At 41.9% G+C, this 21,678-nt stretch overlaps 3 protein-coding genes across 4 annotated transcripts; 2 read left to right on the plus strand and 1 right to left on the minus strand.

Annotated features, from left to right (window-relative positions):
- The first annotated feature begins 17 nt into the window (after positions 1-17).
- rida (reactive intermediate imine deaminase A) lies at positions 18-4,967 on the plus strand. Of its 2 annotated transcripts, none has more exons than XM_030120816.1 (6): positions 18-210; positions 1,514-1,619; positions 1,796-1,850; positions 1,943-2,011; positions 4,486-4,541; positions 4,867-4,967. In XM_030120816.1, exons 1-6 carry the CDS (start codon positions 146-148, stop codon positions 4,921-4,923), a joined length of 408 nt encoding a protein of 135 aa, XP_029976676.1. In that variant the 5' UTR covers positions 18-145; the 3' UTR covers positions 4,924-4,967. The 2 variants fall into 2 exon arrangements, with proteins under 2 accessions (XP_029976676.1, XP_029976677.1); XM_030120817.1 differs by lacking the exon at positions 18-210 and adding an exon at positions 348-490.
- A 2,334-nt stretch (positions 4,968-7,301) lies between these two features.
- Positions 7,302-14,446, minus strand: LOC115409301 (skin secretory protein xP2). The gene is made up of 4 exons (XM_030120416.1): positions 14,072-14,446; positions 11,128-11,502; positions 8,027-8,077; positions 7,302-7,936 (listed from the first exon to the last, which is right to left on the minus strand). The coding sequence occupies exons 1-4, from the start codon at positions 14,160-14,162 to the stop codon at positions 7,923-7,925; spliced, it is 531 nt and encodes a 176-aa protein (XP_029976276.1). The 5' UTR covers positions 14,163-14,446; the 3' UTR covers positions 7,302-7,922.
- An 844-nt stretch (positions 14,447-15,290) lies between these two features.
- On the plus strand, positions 15,291-17,472 carry rpl30 (ribosomal protein L30). Its single transcript, XM_030120417.1, has 5 exons — positions 15,291-15,376; positions 15,482-15,529; positions 16,129-16,274; positions 16,488-16,618; positions 17,370-17,472. Exons 2-5 carry the CDS (start codon positions 15,509-15,511, stop codon positions 17,420-17,422), a joined length of 351 nt encoding a protein of 116 aa, XP_029976277.1. The 5' UTR covers positions 15,291-15,376; positions 15,482-15,508; the 3' UTR covers positions 17,423-17,472.
- The last annotated feature ends 4,206 nt before the right edge of the window (positions 17,473-21,678 follow it).

Consider the following 21,678-nt stretch of genomic DNA (forward strand, 5'->3'; position numbering starts at 1 on the left):
AAACGAGCCGCGCTGCTGACGTCACGTTCCGGTACGTTCTCCCAGCAGCACGTGCTCCTCCTTCACAGCTCGTTGCACGGTGGTTTCATTCATATAATTCCCAGCTTTTCTGCGGTGAGGACACGAACAAAACGACCCGGAAAACATGTCTGGAACAACAAGAAAGATAGTGAGCACGACGTCCGCCCCGGCCGCCATCGGACCGTACAGGTGAGACTGTAAATAGACACCTGAGCGGGGACGTTTGAATGAAACACAGTGACGGCCCGGTGTGTTTGATCAGGGGCGGGTCTTCGTGTTCATTGAACTCATAAAACAACGTGACAAAGTTTAACTTTTAGCAGAGGCAGAGGAGGTCAGGACGACAGCTGCAGATCACACGTCTCTCTGTTTAGAAAGAAAGACGAACGAACGCTGTTATTAAAATGGAAACTCTCAGTAGAAAATTTGTTTACACTCCAAAAGCTCCTATCAGACAGGGAATCTACAGGTAAGGATTGATCTTCTGTGCATTAATTGTAATCAGATGCAACAAATAATGAATAACTTAGTCTTGCTGTCATGATTGACTTCAGTAATATGCGGGAGTGAATTTAAATCATACATTTGTGCAGTACAAGCGTTTACTTTTTTAATTCATTGTGTGGAGTTACACAGTGTGAGGGTGTTTCTGCACTGACCAATCAGCAGGCAGGAGGAGGAGTCGGTTTACAATGAATGGACCTAGATTTAACTCATTGGCATTCCCAGGAGGTCATCCTGGTCGCTCAGAAGCCTGGTGAATGATTTATTTAGCATTTTTGAGGATATAAAAATGTTGCATAAAAGCACTTTGACTTGGACTCTGGAATCCAGGTTTTAGAGCAATTATGCTTTCCTTTTTCATATTGAACCCACGTCTGTTCAATATCACTACACACTGTGTATGTTTCATGGCTTATTCTTTGAGTTGCTCAGTGCTTGCATGTCTGTTCTAAGTTTAAAATTCTGTCAGTGAGTCTATTTTGACCCTGAACTAAAAGTGTCGGGTTTATAATTGTAACCTTTGAGAGCTAGCACTCAAATAAGTAACAGTAAACCCACATACTAATAAATAAAATAAATTGGTTTCGATTTGGTTTTTAATTTCTCTTTAAGGAGGCTAATCATAGACTGCCCAAGTCTGCTTTAGACGAAGGCTCCACATGTTTTTTCAGTCAGAAATGATAGTCGTCTTGATAAAGTCCTTCAAACATGCAATATTGATTACAATTAATGCGTTAGTGCAGCTCAACAGAATGACAAACACGTCTCATCCACACAGAAGAAGTAAAGGAGGTGAATTAAAGTACTGAGACAAGTTACAGCAGTAGAGTACAGCAGTCCGTCACATAATCTGTTTGTACTGAAGGTCAAAGGTCAAACATTTTACTCTGAAAGGACAGTTTAATTTTTACAGCCCATCACTTGTCCGTCTCATGGTCTGCTGAAGTGTGTCTCAGGGCTGAGTGTGTTGCATGTGCATCCTCCTCAGCCAGGCCGTGATCGTGGACAGAACCATGTACATCTCCGGTCAGCTGGGGATGGACGTGGCGTCCGGTCAGCTGGTGGATGGAGGGGTGCAGGCTCAGGCCAAACAGGTGAGAAATAGATGCTTCTTTTCCAAACTCTGCGTGGATCCAGTTGATCCAGGATCAGTTGTGTGTTTATTTGTGTTATTACAATACATATGAGCTCCAGAAAGAGAATTTTCAAGGTCTAAAAGCACAAAAATACACATCTATTGAATAATTTCTTGTTTTCTCTTGTTGTTCAGGCTCTTGTCAATATGGGAGAGATCCTCAAAGCTGCTGGTTGTAACTACACTAACGGTGAGATGAGATCTCACTTCCATCACATTCTTCACCCACTTCCTACATTTCTCTCTCGTTTTTTTTTTTTTAAAACAAACCTCTGATTTCAGTGGTGAAGACCACAGTGCTGCTCGCAGACATAAATGACTTCAACAGCGTCAACGAGGTCTACAAGACATGTAAGACTCACTCTGATGTTCATTTTCACAATATCAATGTGTTTATCTCATGAAAAGAAATCCAAGAAATGCATCCAAGAGCCAAGCAGATTCAGGGAAGTGAGAATATGGCTTTGTGTCTGTGGCCGCAGCCTAAAAGGTCATGATGACTGTTCATAACATCAGCTCACTTTTTGACTGATCGCTCTAAAACAGACAATCAAGAACAGATGTTTGATGAATCCAGGCTCATAATGAAGGGAATGTAAACATCAGCTTCTCACAAAATGAAAATCTCTGTCAAAAGATATTTATTTTCAGCAAAAGTGTGTTTTTGTTCACATTTTTTTTAACTTGCGATTAATCAAATATAAGACATTTAAATATTTTAAATTATGTTTAAAATGTGCTCGAAAGTTGTAGTATTATATGATAGGTTGGTTGTTTTCCATTTAAAACATTTTTTAAGGGACCCAGATTAGTTGATTTCAGGATCAGCCACATGGGGGCAGCCTCCACCACACCCTCGCGACTGCTCTTTAATCAATGTGTGCTGGTGTTGTTCACAGCAGTGACCCCAAGACTTTTTCCAGTGTTTACCACCTGAGGAACTGTTCAGTCGCACCATTACCAACCTGAACGATGCAGTAGTGGAGGCCGACCTGATTAGTTGTGAACAGTTTACAAAAGAGACACGTTCATTCAGAGAATTGATTGAAAATCAAACATCTTATTATAAATAATTTAAAATGAGTCTAATTGTTGTGGCTCTGACTCCATATAATGCTATTGTTACCACAGTTTAATTTCAAATGACCATAATATAGAACACAGAAGGAATGACCTGCTTTTCTTGAGGCAGAGACTTTGGGAGTGCATAAATGTCACTGCTGCTTTTATTAAACACTAAAGAAACATTTGAAGAGAGCTTAGTGGAGTATTTCAGTGATCTACCATTCGCAGCTTTTATTTCCCACCACTGGGCGAGTCTGACATGTTAAATGAGCCATTCTCTATTTGTGTCTTCATTACTCTAATTAGGCCCAGCAGTTAAATGTTTTATGCTCCAAAAATTTGCACTTCCTTCTGTCTTTTTTTTTTTTTTTTTTTTTTTTGGATTTGGGAGTGAGTTGGACTGAGTTGCTGCAGCTCCTGCAGCTCCTGCAGGCTGCTGTGTGCTCAAGAGGACATGCCTGGAAAAAATGAGTGCTGACAGGTGTGGTGGTCACTAGACTGACGGCCTCACTTAGCTGAATGCAGCCGCCCCCCGCCCCCACCCACACCACACACACACACACACACACACACACACACACACACACACACACACACTCAGGGAATCTCCCCCCAGATCACAACAGCCATGTGTAATGGAAGCTGCAGCGTCCACTCGGTTGTAAGCGAACACCGCTGTGCCGCTGCACAGAGGTAACCCAAGCTTTTCCCAGCAAGCACTGCTGCACAGGCCAGTGTGACTCCCAGATCCCACCTGACCCCCCGACCCAGCCTCACACTGGAAACTTTCCCCAACCCTGATGGGTGACCAGTGATCAGAGCGATCCGCGAAGATGGAGAAGCTTCAGGGATGTTTGTTAGATTCCCACTTTAACCTTTTATGAAGCACTTATTCGAATACTGATGCCAAAACACAACAGCGTTTTGTGAGAAATACAAGCCAAAAGTGCCCGAAATTGTCATCATTTTCCTAAACTGTTCTCAGACTATATTCATCTCATATTTCAGTGTATTGCGCACTGAGTGATTGGTGAAAAATGCGGAACCTATGAGGACATAACCAGTTGACATTTGGCCATTTGCTGAATAAAATGTTAAAATAAATGAGTTGAAAATAAAATTGTTGCTTCAACTTCAGTGTGACACCCAGTATTTATCAAACAAAGTTAAATAACGAAATCCAGATGTGCATAGCTCACTACATACGGTTGAATTTTCAGCTCATTTCTGTGTTTATCTATAGTTTCTCCCAACTGTTTTTCCTTTGAGGACAAGTGAAAGCAGTTGTGTGATCATAGGATGTTACACTATATATACAGTATTTTTCAGCTAAAGCATTGTATTTTCTGATCACTTGAATGGAGTATTTGAATGTATTTTTAACTTTTTTTTTTAAGTATCTTTGCTGTTGTAACCAACACGATGAAGCTTTTTCTCTTTCCAAGAAGCCTCCAGTCTTTTACGGTCTCCTCATTTTTGTCAGTGTGATTACCTTTTCAGTTGTCAAGTTGTGTTTAAAAAAAAAATCTTTTCTAGTCATGAACTGGCAGATATATTTTTCATAATCCTGTAACTAAAAAGCTGCAATAATATCAATCATCAATGAAATACCAGCCACTGACTCAGCGTTTAGGTTCACTCTCCTCTGATGTGCATTATCGAAAAGCAAAAAAGACATTTTCAGATTCAAAGACTGAATTAATGTTTTCTATACTCCCCTGTCGTCATGCAAATTTAATGAAAATGTTTTTCCCCCTCAGTTTTCACCAGCAGTTTCCCTGCCAGAGCCGCCTATCAAGTTGCGGCTCTCCCCAGAGTAAGTATGAAAACTTCACACCAGTGTGAAGCTGCGGCATCCTGTGGATCCTCTCATTAAGTTTTTGTGCGTGTGTGTGTGTGTGTGTGTGTGTGTGCTTTAATACACATGGGGAAGTGAGATGATGGGGAAGGTAGCTAGGTGCATGCTCACTCATCCATGTCGGGCACTTTCCAGATACCATAAATAGCTGTTTTTCACCTGTAGTGGAAAAAAATTGTCCTAATGAATGTTAGTGTGAATAATTAACTTATTAAAATATTAATATTCGGGTGAAAACTGGATGTGTGGTGTGCTTGAAGTTGACTGGTCTTGTTGTTTTCAGGGCGGACTGGTGGAAATCGAGGCCGTGGCCGTCGTGGGTCCGCTCTCCGACTCCTGACTAACCGACCAGATCATGAACAAGCTGTAGTCAAGTGTTTTCCCCCCGAAGCCTCGTCGTTATTTCCAGGCGTCACATCCAACACCGAAGTGAGAGTTCTGACTGACGTGCTGCTTTCCATCCTTCACCGCAGAGCCGCACTTCATGCCTCATTTCACTCCCCCAATGCTGTAAACTTCAATTATTGATCTGCTTTGTGATGTATGTTCTAGCACGAGAAGCTCTGATATAAAATAAAGTTGTGAAACTACGAATGTGCCATTTCAATCTGATACCAAGCAGAAGTGCTGGAAGACACCTGATGCAGTGGGATCAGTTCAAAGGTCATGTTTGATCTTAATTGCAACAGGCCATTAAACTTAAATAACTTTTTTTGTGATCAAATTTTTATTTTCTCTGTGCTTCTCAGCATGACACGCACAAAAATGTTTATGCATAATACAAAAATAAAAAGGAAAAAAATCAAAATATATAAATGAATTATTAAAAATAAGTCTCAGAAACAACACCAGAACAAACAGAAAAAAAAACCCATTCCCCAGATCCATTAAATACAGTAAAATGTTACATCTGAAGTCCACCGAGGTTAGTCAAAAGTGCATCCCACGCCTTTATAGCAGAGTCTTTCGTTCCATGGACTCTGGCTATAGATAACTCCAAATAAGCAATCAGAATCCAAGCACGGTATGAGAGTGAGTGTGGAGGTTTCCAGTGCGTGGCCACCAGTTTGTTTCCCAGCAGTGAGGCCCGCCAGCAAAGCCTTTCTCTTGTCCAAGTTTAAATGTAACTTAGGCAGGTCATTCAAAATAAGTACAGCAGGCAAACAGGGTAAGGTAACATTGAACAACTTAGAAAGGTTAAAAGCAATCATCTTCCAAAATTGAAACACTGGGGCACACTCCCAAATCATATGAAAAAAACTACCAATAGCCTTGGAAGAACAAAAAGTGCATAAAGGCTTATTTATGACCTTCATTAAGTGAAGCCTCCGAGGTGTTAAATATGTTCTATGTATATAACTGTAGCGTATTGGCTGATGATCAGGATTTCTAGACGTTAGACCCAGATTAACCCATACTTTATCCCACTCAAATGTAGGATTCAGATCTGGGATATCTTTCCTCCACATCGTGTCTAGAATGAGGGGTCTATAAGAATGCTGCAACAAGAACCCACATAACTTGGATACTAAACCACTCGTTGTATGGGGCTAAAATCCTCTCCTCCAGCACCCGCCAGGATACCTGTGTATCAGGTTGCAGCCAAGTCAGTAAAGGCCTCAACGTGACATTCAATTTATAAAACTTAAAATTTGGGAGGGATGGACCACCGTCCTGCCTTTCTCGCTGCACTGTATTAAGTTTAATACGAGGTCGTCTACCTCGCCAAATAAACTTTGTTATTGAACAATTGCTGATTGAAGTTTACAACAGTATTGAGAGGGCGGAGGGAAAGGAAGCATGGAACTGATAAAATTGATTCTGGACAGAATGTTCATTTTAACAATGGCTATTATACCACAAAGTGAATTTGGAATGCTAGACCATCTATCGAGGTCAGCTACTACTTTGTTGAGGGAATTGCAAAAATTATGTTTAATTATCGTCTGTATTGAAGAGTAAATATCGATCCCCCGATAAATAAAGTTTTTAGTAACTGGAATAGAAGCAGGGATGGGTGCATTACTCATGGCATGATTTAGAGGTAGCAAGGCAGATTTCTGCCAATTTATTTTGAAGCCGGACAGCTTGCCATAATATTCAAAGGTCATCAAAACATGTGGGATACTCTGCACTGGGTTATTTAAATATAATAAAATGTCGTCAGCATACAATGAGATATGATGACAGGTATTATTAATAGAAATGGGAGAGATTACAGAGGAAGTGCGGATGATTTGTGCCAGTGGTTCTAGAGAGAGGGCGAATAACAGAGGACTGAGAGGACATCCCTGTCTTGATCCTCTTGGGATAGGGAAAGGAGGAGAACTACTTTCACCTGTGAGAACTACAGCTGTTGGATTCTTATAGAGCACTTTTATCATGTTAATGAACAGCGTTCCAAAACCCATGGACTCAAGCAGTGACCACAGGAAGGGCCACTCTAGACGGTCAAAGGCCTTCATTGCATCTAGGGAAAGCTTAAATAACTTAAACTTAACTTAAACAACTCCTTTTACTTCGTGGTAATGGGATACAATCACATTCTGAAAATGCTTCTTGTATTTTTCCAATGCACATGTTCAGAGGAACCAGAACTCAGTTCAGAATAAAGCAGAAATGCTATAATTACTTCACTTTTTTGGCTGCCTGATGTCTGCAGTTTAATTCAAGGTTCCTTTAATCCTACAAAAAGACAAAACATGATTCAAATTTAATGTTTAAGGTAGCCTTTTTAATATTTTTCACAGCTTTTAGCTTATTACAAATTGCAGGTTTTCTTCCCAGACAGAAATTACATGACTCATCAGAAACAAGTCAAAGCTCTCGCCACATGCATGCTCTAAACCGAAGTGGTAGCACTGAAAAGCCCCTCAATGTAACAAAGACAATCATAAAATCATGCCCAGCCACCCCAAAAAAGAAAAAAAGATTTCATAAATCACATATATATGTATATAGGTTTTTTTGGCTTTGGTTTTGTAGAAAATTATTCAGATTAAAGATATGTTCTAAGCTTCTATACAGGATAATAAATAGTAATTGCATAAGATGGTCTATATTTCTCTCTGATGATTGAATCCTCTGAAAGTAGCACACACACTAAGTGCTGAATCGTTCTGTGTGTGTACAGTTTGCAGCCGTACACACTGGAGAGGGCGGGAAAGGCACAGCGGCGACTGAAGACCCCGAATCAAAGCGGTTATCACAGAGTCTGCTTCTTGGCAACAAGGCGAAATTTCTCCCTCTCTCTCTCTTACACACACACATGCACACCGGCACACACACATGCATACAGACACTTGCAGCTAACCCCTGTGCAGTCGGTCATGCTGATCTTCACTCACTGGGAGCTGGAATCACAGGAAAAATGGGGAAAACATGTTGGGAAAAATGCAGATATTGTTCAGTACGGTGTGGCAGGAAGCTTCAGGCCGGCTCACCTGGGGCTTCTTCTGTTTGGGGCTCTGGTTCAGGGCCGGTGGCTTCACTTCCTGTTTTGACGGACAAAAAGATATTGCAAATACTTAAGTGATCATTCAGACATGTCTAATCACACACAGAAAGAGTTACCCTGTCCACATACACACTTTTAATTCAATTATGTAATGAAGTTATTTTAGAATAATCATTTTATAATAACTCTTATAATTATTTTATAAATTATTTACATTTAAGTGTTTTTGGCTAAAAGGCTGTAAAACAAGAGTTTCCCTGTCTTATGCTTGCTAATATATTAATAATTTAGTAATAGTAGTACTAGAATTTATTGGACTACTAAGACAGATGAGTGAGGAAATTGTTTAGAAGTGAAACTATTCATAGGAAAAAACTTTACTGCATCTGTCAAACTCACAGATAAGTTTCTGTATTTGTTGAAATGGCTCTCTGAGATCGCATATTGCATGAGAAGTGAAAGTCCAGAGTAATTTCACATCCACATAGTAAATGGGCTCATTTCAAGGTTTTAACTTCATTGGAGTTTTAGATATGAAGTCAGAACAATGATTTCTTTTTAAAAAGTTCCAGGTTGTTATTTCTTTAGTGACAGCAGATTATTCGCGACACGCTGAACCTAAAATCAGCCGCCGACAGCCTCGCAGGTGGACGAGCCGCTCTGTCCGCTCGGCTTATCTGACACTCGATCCTCTCTCTCTCCACTGGCTGTGAAACGGAGGCAGAGAGGTTCGGCCGACCTGACATCGCTCGGCAGACTCCCTGTACGCGCCCGCACGCTCTGGTTTCTCTCTGGACTCGGATTCCACCTTAATGAGACCACTGCGACAACAAAGTGTTGGCAACACACACGCACACACACACACACACACACACACACACACACACACACACACACACACACACACACACACACACACACACACACACACACACACACACACACACACACACACACACACACACACACACACACACACACACACACACACACACACACACACACACACACACACACACAAAATATCCAAAGAGCCCTCTGGTCAGGCTTGAGCAGAGGGGGGTCAAGATCAGGGTCCCGTTGAGGTCTCAGATTCATGTTCATCTCAGATCTCTGACCTCCAGAACGCCGGGTCACGGTCTGAGCGTCTTGTCCTCAGACGGGACAGAGGACTCAGAGCAACAGTTAATTTAAATCATTCCTAAAAATATCTTTATGATTTTTCCACATAAATATGCAATTACAGGACAGCCATCACGGATCACTGTCTAACTTATTGTTTTTGTTGTTGTTTTTATGCTACTTGTTGTTACAATAGTAGCAACTAAAATTAAAAAATGGCATTTTTAATCGTAGTAGATGTAGTAACTGTAGTGATAGTGGTAATCATATAAGTAGTACTATTTGTAAAAGTAGCTGAAGTAATAGTACATGTAATAGTAAAATTAGTAGTTTTAATTGTAATAGTGGCAACAATACTGAAGGAAGTTATAGTAGTACTTGCAATATTAATAGCAGTACCAGTAACAACAGTGGTGATACTAGTTTTCTAGTAGTCATCACAGTTTACTACCAATTGACTGTCAAATATTGTCAATGTGTTTTCTAGCCATGATGGCAGAAGGACGATATGTTTGTTTTAGCCCTGCTCTCTCCCCAGATTTGTCCATAACGGCTCCACAGTGGCACACACTTTGCATGGAGAGCTGAGCTCGCGAAGCTGCAGGCGGCCCGTCGTTTGCATGCTTAAGCGCTAAGTGACCTGACGGCGGTGGACGTGGGGCTGCGGAGCAAACACACACACACACAGCATCGCTTTGCAGACCTGCACACCGAAGGGCTCTCTTCAAATTAAGAGCACAGATGTTGGACTCACTCATTTGTCACTTAGCATATTCCTCTGATACCACAGCGCAGCCAGAGATGGCAGGTTTTCTCCAGAGACAACATAACACCATCTGTTTGGTTTCAAGTTCACAGGTATCCCGATTCTCCACTGACTCCCAACCGTTTCTGTTCACTAATTAATTTTATTTTTTCCTGTCCTTCATTCCTGCAGGATTCCTGGTTTCAACTCACAGTTTGGGAACATTGGATTTTGGAGGGTAGTTTTAGGCCCAGAGGTCAGAGAAACAAGCTTGTAACAAGAATAGTCACGATTTGAATCCATCAACCGATAAGAAATTTGCTGTGAAAGTTTACAGTTAAAGCCTGACCACTGCTTGTTGTAGATTTTATGTCATAAATTCAGATTTTATGGAGGCACACATTGACTATTGCTCAACATTATGTCCATGATGAGTTTATACAGACACACTTCAGGTTATTTCCATATTTTAGTGAACGTAAGGGAGCTGGGGAAAACAGATATTCATATGACCTTAATTAGTTTTTTTTAAGTATGGAATTTCATTCATACTTAACTATAGTAGTTCACACTGTAATTTACTTCACTACTTTTGAAATTATAAACTGCATATAACTAATACCACAATATTAAACAATTTTCTAATCTTCTAACCTGAGACTGAAACTATCAATTAAACATAGAATTAGTTGTTTAAATGAGGATAATTGAACACCTGCAGAACGATGACTGACAAAAGAATCAGAAGAGTGTCTTGGAAGCACATTGCTGCTCATTAAGAGTCACGTCTGTGTGTTGTTGGAAACGGCCTGGTTACTGTTATTGCAGACAGACCGGAGAGGGTCTGGGGAAAGACAGGAGGGACATGGTGTGCCTGGGCACCGCGGAATCCCCTGTCCTGGATTTTATCTGCCTCGTGAATTTGCAAAGTATTCGGTCAGTTTGGATTTTATCATATTGTTTCCTCAATAGAGGAAGGCTTGAAATTAAAGAGGCCAGTTTATAAGTTGTTTCAGTTGTGATCAGGTGACATTTCAGACATTTTAAAGGGATTGTAGAGGACTGTAGAGGTCAGTGTTTCCAGGAGAGACTCCTGCCCCACTTAAGTTTGTTGAGGGTTCAGAGTCGAGCAACATATCCCTAATCCCTCATAATAAATACTTAAATGGTCCTTTTATAAGAATGGTCCCACCCCTGTGTGTTTTTTGGCCTGCACCTACCCTGCCCTGGGGCTGCAGCCTCTGTGGAGCCTGCTGCCGTCTCAGCGGCGCTGTCGGCTGCCGCCGGAGCTTCCTCAGGAGCTGCTGTCTCCGTGGGAGCTGCTGCCTCTGCGGGAGCTGCAGCCTCTGTGGATGCCGCCGCTGCTGGAGCTTCCTCAGGTGCTGCTGGAGCTTCCTCGGGTGCTGCTGGAGCTTCCTCGGGCGCTGCCGCCTCTGCTGCGGGCTGAGCCTCGCCTCCTGCAGGTGGACTTTCAGGGGCGGTGTCGGCAGCTCCGGCAGGCCCAGAGTCAGGCTTGGCATCGCTGCCCTCAGCAGCTGTCTGGTCAGGAATGGTTTCACTGTCTTCAGCTACATTTCCATTTTCATTGGCCGTCCCTGTTCAGGAGACACGCGTTTCATCATTCGTCACAAAGAATAAATGACTTAGTTTGTCAGAAGCTCTTCTCCGTGTGCTTCACTGTAATGTTGTCTCAGCTGCACCTCTCTGAGGTTGAGACAGTGGATCATGTGTGCTGCTTGTTTGTTTTGGCATGTTTCAGGCCGGATGCCCTTCCTGATGCAGATCAGGGTGAAGGGCCTTGCTCAGAGGCCATGGCAGGCACCTGTCCTCAGCAGGACGCCAACCAGTGAACGTCTCTAACCTCTAGATCAGCTCATTGTATTTTATTGCAATAATTTCAGTATGAAAATGAATAAACACGTCCCTGCTCTCACACACAGCCATCGAATTGAACTTTCTCTGTAGGCATCTTCAACACTAAACTGAAGTGACTTATTTCACTTCATGAATGTTTCAGCCATGACAGAACTTTCACTCCCAGGTTTTTTTTTTTGTTTGTTTTTGGGTTTCTATAGATCTACACAAACGCTCACAGATCCAACCCACAAAGTCAGACAACAAGAAATACAGCGTTCTACTCTGTGAGTTTGATTGCCTTCGCGTTGTTCCCCCTCCATTGATCTCCTTGTATTAGTTTGCTTCATGTTTGTGTTGCTCACTTCCTGACTACACATACTTGACCTCGTCCAAAGCCGGAGAGGAGAGTTAATCTATGACCAGTCTGCATCACTAAAATGCCAACGGTGCCAAGCAACACCAACAAAGTATTCGCAGGGACGAAACGTTTGACTCCCACAGCTACATTGTGATATTTGTCACATAAACACTTTAAAAAAGAGATTTTTTAATGTTAGTTTGCTTTTAAAAAAATAAATTAAAGATTTGTACCTGACTATCAGACCATACAAAGATCACCATTATTAATATGCTCGACTTCAAGGAAAGATTAAAAAAATATATATATCTGTCTGTTTTTCCTTTGGAAAACACCTACATGCTGACTGAGAGTAAGAAAAAAAAAAACCTTAGAGTAAAATCAGCCCACACTTTAATATATAAGCAGAACTGAAAGGAGTTAATGGTTATATGCATTGTTACAGTCTCAGAACAAGCTGCTGAATGTTTTGTGTTGTCGTGTGTCACCTCCTTGTACCTTTTCTGCAAGATTTGCATTGCTGCCATTTGCATTTGTCATAGGAGTCCTAATCTACGGCGATCATTGTTCTTGAAGCTAGTGAAGCACAGCAAGAAAACAAAGCACTTCTTGAGACAGAAGTGATGTCAAAGGTCACATCACAGCAAAATTTGTACGAAAACTTGAGCATGAGCATGTGTTGTCATCTGAACAGAAAATTAACTACACCAAGGGGTAAGAAAGACAAGACTAGTGTATGAGTCCAAGACTTGGTGTCTTTGAAAAACAAAGAGGGTCATCAGTCTCTAGTCTTTAGGGAAGAACCTTAAGAAGTCAGTAAGTCCTATGCAAAAACAGGAAAACGTCCTGGGAGATTTCCTTATGACCTCTAAGACGCTGTTTTCCCGAGCACGACATTCTTAACCTCACGCAGGACCCAACTGCAAAGTATCTTTGCTTGCTACCTTTATGAAGACAAAGATCAGATCTTAAACACACTGAAGGAGGATGACGTTCATTTTCCCAACTCCATATTTAACTCGACATTTATGCACTGACTTATATTAGCACACACACACACAAGCATGCGTGTCTTCATACGTACGCAGACTGTTCTGGAACAGTTAGGTAAACCTGCTCAGAGGTGGTCCTGCTTAGTGAATCTTTTACCAGTGTTTCCTCTGAGCTGTGCTCAGAAGGCTGAAGCAACACAGCACAGTTACATCCACTGAAATCAAATCAAATATCAATTTAACCGTTCCTCTCACAGTATCCAGTGCATGTGTTTTACCCTGAAACGTGTGGTAGTTTGCACCACAGCCGTCTCTGACCCACTACAACAAAGGAGTGTCCAAAGTGGCCTCTCCATTTCCTACTGAAACTGTAGCCTGTCACCAAATCTGCTTCCATCCCACCATCTCTCTCTCTCTCGCCTTCTGAGAGGACAGGGACAGAAACCACTGTTAAATAAGGAAAATAAACTTCCTCGTCCTCTGGCTGTGGACTTCTAAAGTCATTAAAAATAAACACAGCAGACAGTGTACCTTGCTGCCTATTTGCATTTGAACCGTGCCATCCTTAGCACAACAGTAGCTCAGCAGCACAGTCTAATTAAATGGATGATGCAACTCTATCTGGAGACGGCAGTGAACTTCCAACAAGACTCTATTTCCACCAACATGTTACAAGCCTATTTATAGAAGCCCTTGAATTAAGACACTGTTGAAAAAAAATGTTCTTAGTGAATTAAAAATGTCTTAGACATGACACATGGAAATGAAATGACAGCAATGTAACCAGAGGTTTGTCAGCGAGCTTATGATATTATATACATTTCTTTTAGACCTTTACTTCAGTGACTGGTTGCTGTAATATTAACTTCATGGACGACTGAAGGATAAAAAACCTTTAAAAATAATAAAATTGTATTTTCCAGAAATTCGGATTGTATTCAGGGATACAAGTCTCACCTGTGGTGCTGGCTCCGTTGGTCTCCTCCGGTTTCGCGCCGGGCCGGGTCGTGTCCACGGCTGAAGTTTGGGAACTGGTGGAGCATCCCATCCTGTCCTGTGCACATAGAGGACTGGACGGGCTCGGAGTCAGGAGGTGAAGCTGGAGCCGCGCAGGTGACGTCGAGCATAGATGCCTCCTCCGCAAATGGAGAAACAAACACTCAGACCGGTTTCTAAATTCCTCTACTTCTGCGCGTAATTACGCATCGCTGCGCGTCTTCCTGGAGACGGATTAAGGTCCTGGCGTCTCAGGTGCGACTTCCTGAAGAGTCGGACACGCGGGTGAAATGTGGGCTTTTGTTGTGTACTGTAACTCAGGCTGTTTCCATGCGGCTGGCGCGCGCTTAAAAATACATTATTCAGCGTGCAGCAGCGTGCTGCAGCCACCACCTGATGATGGGGCGGAGAAAGTGAACCCGCAGGTCGACACGCTGGACAGACTGGCCAGGTGAGATTTATGCCCTCCAGCAAAAATCAATCAGATTATTGGAAGAATTATTTTCGGCATGAGAAGTGAGCAATAAACATGTTTTGGATATCTCACCCTGGAACAAATATCTCGCTTAATTATAGATAGATAGATAGATAGATAGATGAATTTAATAAGAAATTAGCCTAAGTGACACTCATAACTGAGTTTCTGCAAGAAAAAAATTAAATGGGTTCACTTTAAAAAACTGTAAATAAAATGAAGAAGTACGGGGAGATGTGTTAATCCATATAATTCATATTGGATGGCAAAATAAAAAAATGTATTTTGGACATCACTTTTCCGGTTTGTCAGGTGGGTGTAACCGGAATGAGTTTGATTGAATGAGTTTATGTTCACCCGTTCATGGTGGGGTGGGGTGGGATTTAGACTAGTTCGTGTATTTATTTTTATTTATATATTTTTTGACAGCATAAGTTCGTATTTAAAAAATGTTTACACTAAAAAATACATCTTTTTCCACATATTGACTTATGCTGACTTGTCGACCTGGTGTGTGATTGGAAACAAACCTGGACATTCCTGGAAAACACGTAAATAGAATTGTAGTTTGTGTTATGAGTCAACTGCGCACTTATCTAAATTTCAGCCTCCTCCAGGTGACTTTTTTCTCGAAGTAATGTGCAAAACAAGTAGATCTACAAATCATCTGCATTTCCATGTGAAAGTCGTCTGTGATCGGAGCATGCGCTGTAGGCTTTCGGGCTGGTTTGCTCGCGCAATGCACTCTGGGTCGTTCTTTCTCTCCGAGGCCATATTGGAGTTAACCAACAGTGAGTCGAGCTCCGAGTATTTTCTGTAAAAATCCACATTTTAGGAGCATTTTTAGCTGTCGTAACCACCCTGATCTTAACGAGCGTGTGCTCCTCTACCCGCAGGTTGGCCGTTTGGACTAAACCGCAAACATGGTGGCCGCTAAGAAGACGGTGAGTGTGTCCGGGACGGCACGGGGCTGCCGCGGTGCTTCACGTGGAGACGTGGTGTTTCCGCCCGGCCTGCTCGTTAGCAGCGCAGCTAGCAGCTTAAACTTCACTTTAAAGCGTTAAACACACATTTTATTGTCCGGTCAGGGCCGTGTCTAGCGGTTTAGTGTCTGTGATTGTCGTATCTGTTCATGTCGTGTCGCTCTAGTCGTGTAACGTCTGAATCCCAAATAGTGAAGCTAAAGCATGCTACAGCTAACGGTGGCTAATCTGACGGAAACATGTCGCTGATGAAGATATAAATTTGCCTAATCTGTAATCTGATGCCTTATATTTATCAATTTTCTTGGGTTTCTCAAACGCAGCTGGTTGTGTTTGCATCGATCTAGCTTATGTGTAATTGCGGTAACTAAGTGTTTAGGACTGTTGGATGGAGATGCTATTAACCTAAGAATAATTTAGTGGTGACAAGTATTCCTAGTTTTAACTGGTCTACAGTGGATCAGATGGGTTTGTTTATCAGTGTTAACTGTTCAGACTTTTTATTCACATGAGCTTTGTTATTTGTCTGCTGTGGCTAACTGTGAATGTGTTTTATTCAGAAAAAGTCCATGGAGTCCATCAACTCCCGGCTCCAGCTGGTGATGAAGAGTGGGAAATACGTGCTGGGCTACAAACAGTCCCAGAAGATGATCCGTCAGGGGAAAGCCAAGCTGGTTATCCTCGCCAACAACTGCCCTGCCCTCAGGTACAACCACAGACTTTATGCATGAAAAATGATATCAACTATGAATGGTTGTTGCTTATCATTGTAAAATGGAAAAACTTTAGACATTTGTTTGAAGTCTGAAATCATTGAGCAAATGTGTTGAGTGGATTTAGATGTGTTCTCTATGTTGAGATTGTATTTGCATTAAATACGAGCTGCTTTCACTCACTTGCTGTCTTTTTACTTATCCAGGAAATCTGAGATCGAGTACTACGCTATGCTGGCCAAGACCGGTGTCCACCACTACAGTGGAAACAACATTGAGCTTGGCACAGCCTGCGGCAAATACTACAGGGTGTGCACACTGGCCATCATCGACCCCGGTGAGTGTCTGCCTGGGATTTGTGCTGCAAATGTTTCTGATTACATAAGTGTTTCAGCCGTTTGAATCTTAAAACTTGATTCGTAGTTTATTCGTGTGGGATGAAATACATAATGGAGTAAGGTCATGAGTTTGAGTTCGTCACAGCCTCTGAACAAAATTGATCTGTGCACGTTTGCATTAGAATACTGGTACCAGTCAGGTCCTGAACTGAGGCGAAGCTCAACTGATTAAATGTTTTTTTTATTTTATGAACAGAGGCTTCTCGGTTAAAAGTGTGTAAGTTATGTAATGCTAAAATGAAGAGAGGTCAGAGTGAAGCGAGGTTGAACTCGGTGGGATTCTGCCTTGTCGGATTTGATATTTAAACTGACTTTCAGTGAAAATCTTCAGGTGTCTTTTGAGTCTGACAGTATTTCAATGGTCCAAACAGCTTGCTAAATGCATTACGAAAAAAGAAAAATCTCCCTCAGATGGACGTATAAACATGTCTAGGATAAGTTTTCATCCTTTCACCGGTTGGGGATTTTTACCAAAGTGGTTAACCAGAGTGAACACCAGCTGGGGCACCGCTGCTTTCTGACCAGTTCATGAACGCTCTGCTGGAAACATTTATCCTCTTGATGTCAACACTGCTAAACATTTTTAGTGTACAAGTGATATAATTGTACGTGAAGCATTTTTCCCGTTTGTGAGCAAATCCTTTTGTACACTCGCTGACTGTGTTTTTTTTTTCATTCCGTCCCTCTCAGGCGATTCGGACATCATCAGGAGCATGCCGGATCAGCAGCCACAGCCTCAGTGAAGCTGCTCCCCCTCCCTGTTGTTATAAATAAAATCGGAGTTAACACCATCGCCGCTGTGTTTTCATGTGTCATCAGTATAACCTGCCTGTCCGAGCAGGGAGCCCGGAGCGCTTTTAGTCGTCGTCGCACGAGTTCAGCATCACTGAGGTTCTCTCTCCGCGGAGAATCGAAGCGAAGCTCTAAATGGAAACGGTTCTGAAGTCCGACCGTTGACCAATAGATGCTTCTTGGGAGATTTGCGTAACAAAACATGACAACAGGATTATCACTTTCTGTGGAAAGCAGCAGCATCGGGCTGCTTATCGTCATGTTGATGTCAAAATTATGCAACTGCTGATCTTTGAGAATTTTCTTTTTTTTTTTCTCACTTACATAAACCTTGGGGACGACCGGCGGCTGTATTAAACTGCAGCTGGTTGACTGTAATCGAGTAGGGACTCTCCGTTCAGGGGCATTAAAGGCTTTGCGCAGCGACGACCGCCTCTCACAAACACACCGCTGATGTCTTCTGACTCGTAACTGTCAGCTTCTGTTTTTGGCTACTGGCCAAAAACAAACAGGATAGATGATGGATTGAAGTCAATTTTAAAAACAAAGTTTCATTATGAAAGCAGCAAAATGGAGGGTTGTTGTTTTATAAAGGTTAAACTGAATTTACAAATCATAGTACAGGAAAGGAGAAAGCCTAATCATTTACTTGACATTTCAGCCGGCTAGATCTTGAAGTCAGAGGAAGTGCTGGGTTTAGTTGTTGAGCCCTCTCAGTTGTCGCCGCTCCCCTCCGTCCTGCTTGTGTAACGTCAGTCGGCGTTCACGCCATGCGAGGATCGAGATGCACCGCGGAGCTTTGGACGGCTTCGGTGACTGCTGCATATGTGAGGGAGTTAGAGGGGGATAAATGGGGAGATAAATCCACCCTGGGAGCGGCGGTGCTGCTCTGCGTGTCCACAGAGGTCACGGCACGGCGGCACAAATCTGATCTGCTGCTGCTGATGATGATGATAGCTGACTGCCTTGCTCAGGAGCAATTTGGTACAATAGGCAGATAGAGTTTATTAATCCCGCAGTGTTTAAATACTTGTGCACATCAAGCTGGAAATGACTTAATCCTCTGGCTTCATTGATGCTCTTCGCAGTGTTGTCCTGTAAAGGATGTAAAAGTACACAGCAGGTTGTGTGGATAATGGCACTGAGATTTATGTTCCAGCCAGTCTAAGTTGACATTCATTCTATTTTACAACCAATTGGACTTGAATGTGAGCTGGAGGCAGGGAACGCCTTGGACAGGTCACTAGTCTGTCACAAAAACACACCCAATCACACATACGGGACCATGTGCTTTTATTTTGCGGAAAGAAGCTGGAGTGCCTACAATAAACCCATACATACACAGGAAAAACATGCAAACATCCAACCAATATTGTAGTTTTGACCTTTTTCAGTGTAATTATTGTAATAAGTTACCTATAAAATATTTGAGCCATTGTTGGAATAACATTTTTCCAAAAATGTAATTGGTTACTTCATTATTCTAACATAACAAAATTGCAATCAACAACGTGGGGATGCATAAAACTATATTGAAATTAAATGAACTTTTGCTTCCATGTTTTGTGCGGTTTACTTATCAAAAATGGCCATCATTGGACAACACAGTTGTCGTTTTCATTCACTGAAGATACATACAACACACTGTCAATACTGCCTGTGAGGAATATTCTACTATTTTACTATAATTTACTACAATATATTATATATTATTTTTAAGTCAGGATCAGAGCCTATCCTAGAGGGTAAAGCTCTTTACAGTGTTCTTTATCTTTCTTTTATCTGAACACAGGTCTGACATTCTGGAGCATTTTTAACTTCGCAAATAAACATAGAAGAAGTAGTTTGTTTGGCCAACTTTGTCAAAAAGACACATTCATATTAAATCAGGAACTACTGTGCAAATATTGAAAATATTGATCCAAACAGACATCCATGGTATTTGAAATATTGATATTTTGGTATTTTAAAGTTGGATTACCTGTATGAAACCCCATGCATGCACAGGGAAAACATGCAAACTCAGAAATGTTACATACGATTCTCTTAACACCAAATAGATGAAATCTAATATTGATAATCGCGATAATCACAGTTCTTAAGTTCATTTATGTCACACTTCCATAGATTGACCCTGTCTGTTGTTTTACTTGCTGCTGCAGAGGCTATTAAAACTGAGCATAACTTTCTTAAAGTTTGTCATATCTAAGCACAGCATCAACATTGGAGTAAACACAATGACATTGTTTGAGTTCCTAATGAATGGATCTACTGTCAAAGCCAAACTGAGGTGCATGAAGCTAAAAAAAAAACAAGGTCTAGTCATAGAAAATATCCTCAAAACTGCATCCTACAACAACAAATCAAATTATGTCTGATCTGATCCTGCTCATTTTCATCTTGACCTACAAATACAGATTCAAAATGTCATAATGTCCCTTGATGCAGTTTGGACTGTTTTCTGTAAATGATTGAATCGTTGAAGGATGAGAATCAAAACCCATCCAGGTATGATATAGTAATCACTTAATCCCTCCGACGTCTCAATCAGATTTCATTCACTGCTCAGTGAGTTTTTGCTGCATTACCGGAACAGACGCATCCATCCGGAGACACACACACACGCACACACACACACTGTCCATCATCCACGGAGGGCTTTGGCCCAGTTTTTCCACTCACTGCTTCTCTAAGCCGGTTTCTCAATTCCCAATTAAATTGAGTGAAATCATCTCTGGCAATCTGACTCACGTGCAGCAGATGCCTCGCATGAAACGAGGACAATATCTAAAAAGGCTGCTGAAAAAGATCCGAACTAACAAGTGTGAACAATCTGCTCCGGAAATAGAAGTGGAGCCTGTTGAAAGCCGCTCAGCAGCCTGCGGTATTCTGAACATTGCAGGAGGGATTTGGAACTATTTTCAATGCATTTTTATTTCCCTTGCCAAAAAATGGTTTGATTTCACTTTGTACTTTGCTATGTGTGACTGTTATTTCTTCGCAGCGTAGAGTTTTATCATTTCTCGCGTCAGATAATCTCACTCAGCCTTTTAAAATTTGTCGTCACCGTACACCCCTCCGCCCGCCGGTGCGAAGCAAGAAAAGAGACAGAATGTGACCCACTTGTTTTTTTTTTTTTTTCTTTCTGCTCTGTTCCAGCGACTGAAAGTAGGTGAATGCGTCTGTCTGGTATTCCACGGTCTGTCAGAGCCAAGGTAATGCCAGCCTCCATTTTGAGGCGGACGAGTAAATCCTTGTTGATCTGCCAGCTTTCTGCTGCGCAGCGAGGGAGGGATACTGGAACGGCGAGGGCAGCCCACTGACCCCCATCTTTATTGGAACCAGACTGGTGTCACTCAGCTTACAGCATGAAGAGGTCTCTCCATGTGAATTAAAGTGAATCCTGTCAGCTTTCTTCTGATATTCGCAGTGCTTCAATTCATAAATTTTGTTTAAAAAAAAAACTTGTTTTCTGCACAATAGTGTTTGGAAAATGTCTCAAATTTGACTCAAAATCTCTTCAAGACTGACAAGAAAAGTGTGGGGGAAAAAAAGGGTTCATAAAACCAGCAGACACTTGTTGGATTGAATGTTTTATTATTCAGAATTGAAGACATGAGCTCATGCAGATCCAACAAGAGGAGAGAGGAGAACAGTCTTCTAGTAACTAATCAGATGAGGCCTCAGCCTGGTCCAGGGACAGAGTGAAAACTACAACCGACGCCCGTCAGCTCTGCAGCTTCTCAGACGCACTGCACGTTGCAAATATTGATTGGGGTCGAGTCTGAGAAGCGTGTATCATCCAGACAAGAGCAGCTAATCACATCAGAACCACTGAGCTACAGCAAGACATGATGATGCAGAGGAGGAGGAGGAGGAGGGAAACACTAACACCACCAGGTTTCAGTGAGCTCACACTGACTTTAAAGTGCAATTTTCAGTTTCAACTCTGTTGGATTTGCAAAAGCAGTGGTCATAATTCACACAAGGGACAAAGACGGACAAACGTTTACTATGTCATTAGTATCAAATGGAATCAAACTACTTGGTTGTACATGTATTTGCACATCTAATGAAGGGAGAGGGCACTGTTGCATAGTCTGAATGACAAAATGACACTAAGTCAATGGTCTTCTCATGAGAGTACATGTTTCTCAGGAATTACTGGAAGGAACAGATGCGTACACACTACGTTTTAAATCGAATG

This window comes from Salarias fasciatus, chromosome 22 (genome assembly GCF_902148845.1).
Source record: "Salarias fasciatus chromosome 22, fSalaFa1.1, whole genome shotgun sequence".
Taxonomy (NCBI): domain Eukaryota; kingdom Metazoa; phylum Chordata; class Actinopteri; order Blenniiformes; family Blenniidae; genus Salarias; species Salarias fasciatus.

What these genes read in the sequence shown, in the direction of transcription:
- rida (XM_030120816.1), top strand. Translation starts at nt 146, where the DNA reads ATGTCTGGAACAACAAGAAAGATAGTGAGCACGACGTCCGCCCCGGCC. An exon ending in TGCAGGCTCAGGCCAAACAG is followed by an intron (nt 1,620 to 1,795) that starts GTGAGAAATAGA and finishes CTTGTTGTTCAG; the next exon opens with GCTCTTGTCAATATGGGAGA. An exon ending in CAACGAGGTCTACAAGACAT is followed by an intron (nt 2,012 to 4,485) that starts GTAAGACTCACT and finishes TTTCCCCCTCAG; the next exon opens with TTTTCACCAGCAGTTTCCCT.
- LOC115409301 (XM_030120416.1), bottom strand. Translation starts at nt 14,162, where the DNA reads ATGGGATGCTCCACCAGTTCCCAAACTTCAGCCGTGGACACGACCCGG. An exon ending in CAACGGAGCCAGCACCACAG is followed by an intron (nt 11,503 to 14,071) that starts GTGAGACTTGTA and finishes TCTCCTGAACAG; the next exon opens with GGACGGCCAATGAAAATGGA. An exon ending in GGCTGCAGCCCCAGGGCAGG is followed by an intron (nt 8,078 to 11,127) that starts GTAGGTGCAGGC and finishes CCGTCAAAACAG; the next exon opens with GAAGTGAAGCCACCGGCCCT.
- rpl30 (XM_030120417.1), top strand. Translation starts at nt 15,509, where the DNA reads ATGGTGGCCGCTAAGAAGACG. An exon ending in TGGTGGCCGCTAAGAAGACG is followed by an intron (nt 15,530 to 16,128) that starts GTGAGTGTGTCC and finishes TGTTTTATTCAG; the next exon opens with AAAAAGTCCATGGAGTCCAT. An exon ending in ACTGGCCATCATCGACCCCG is followed by an intron (nt 16,619 to 17,369) that starts GTGAGTGTCTGC and finishes CGTCCCTCTCAG; the next exon opens with GCGATTCGGACATCATCAGG.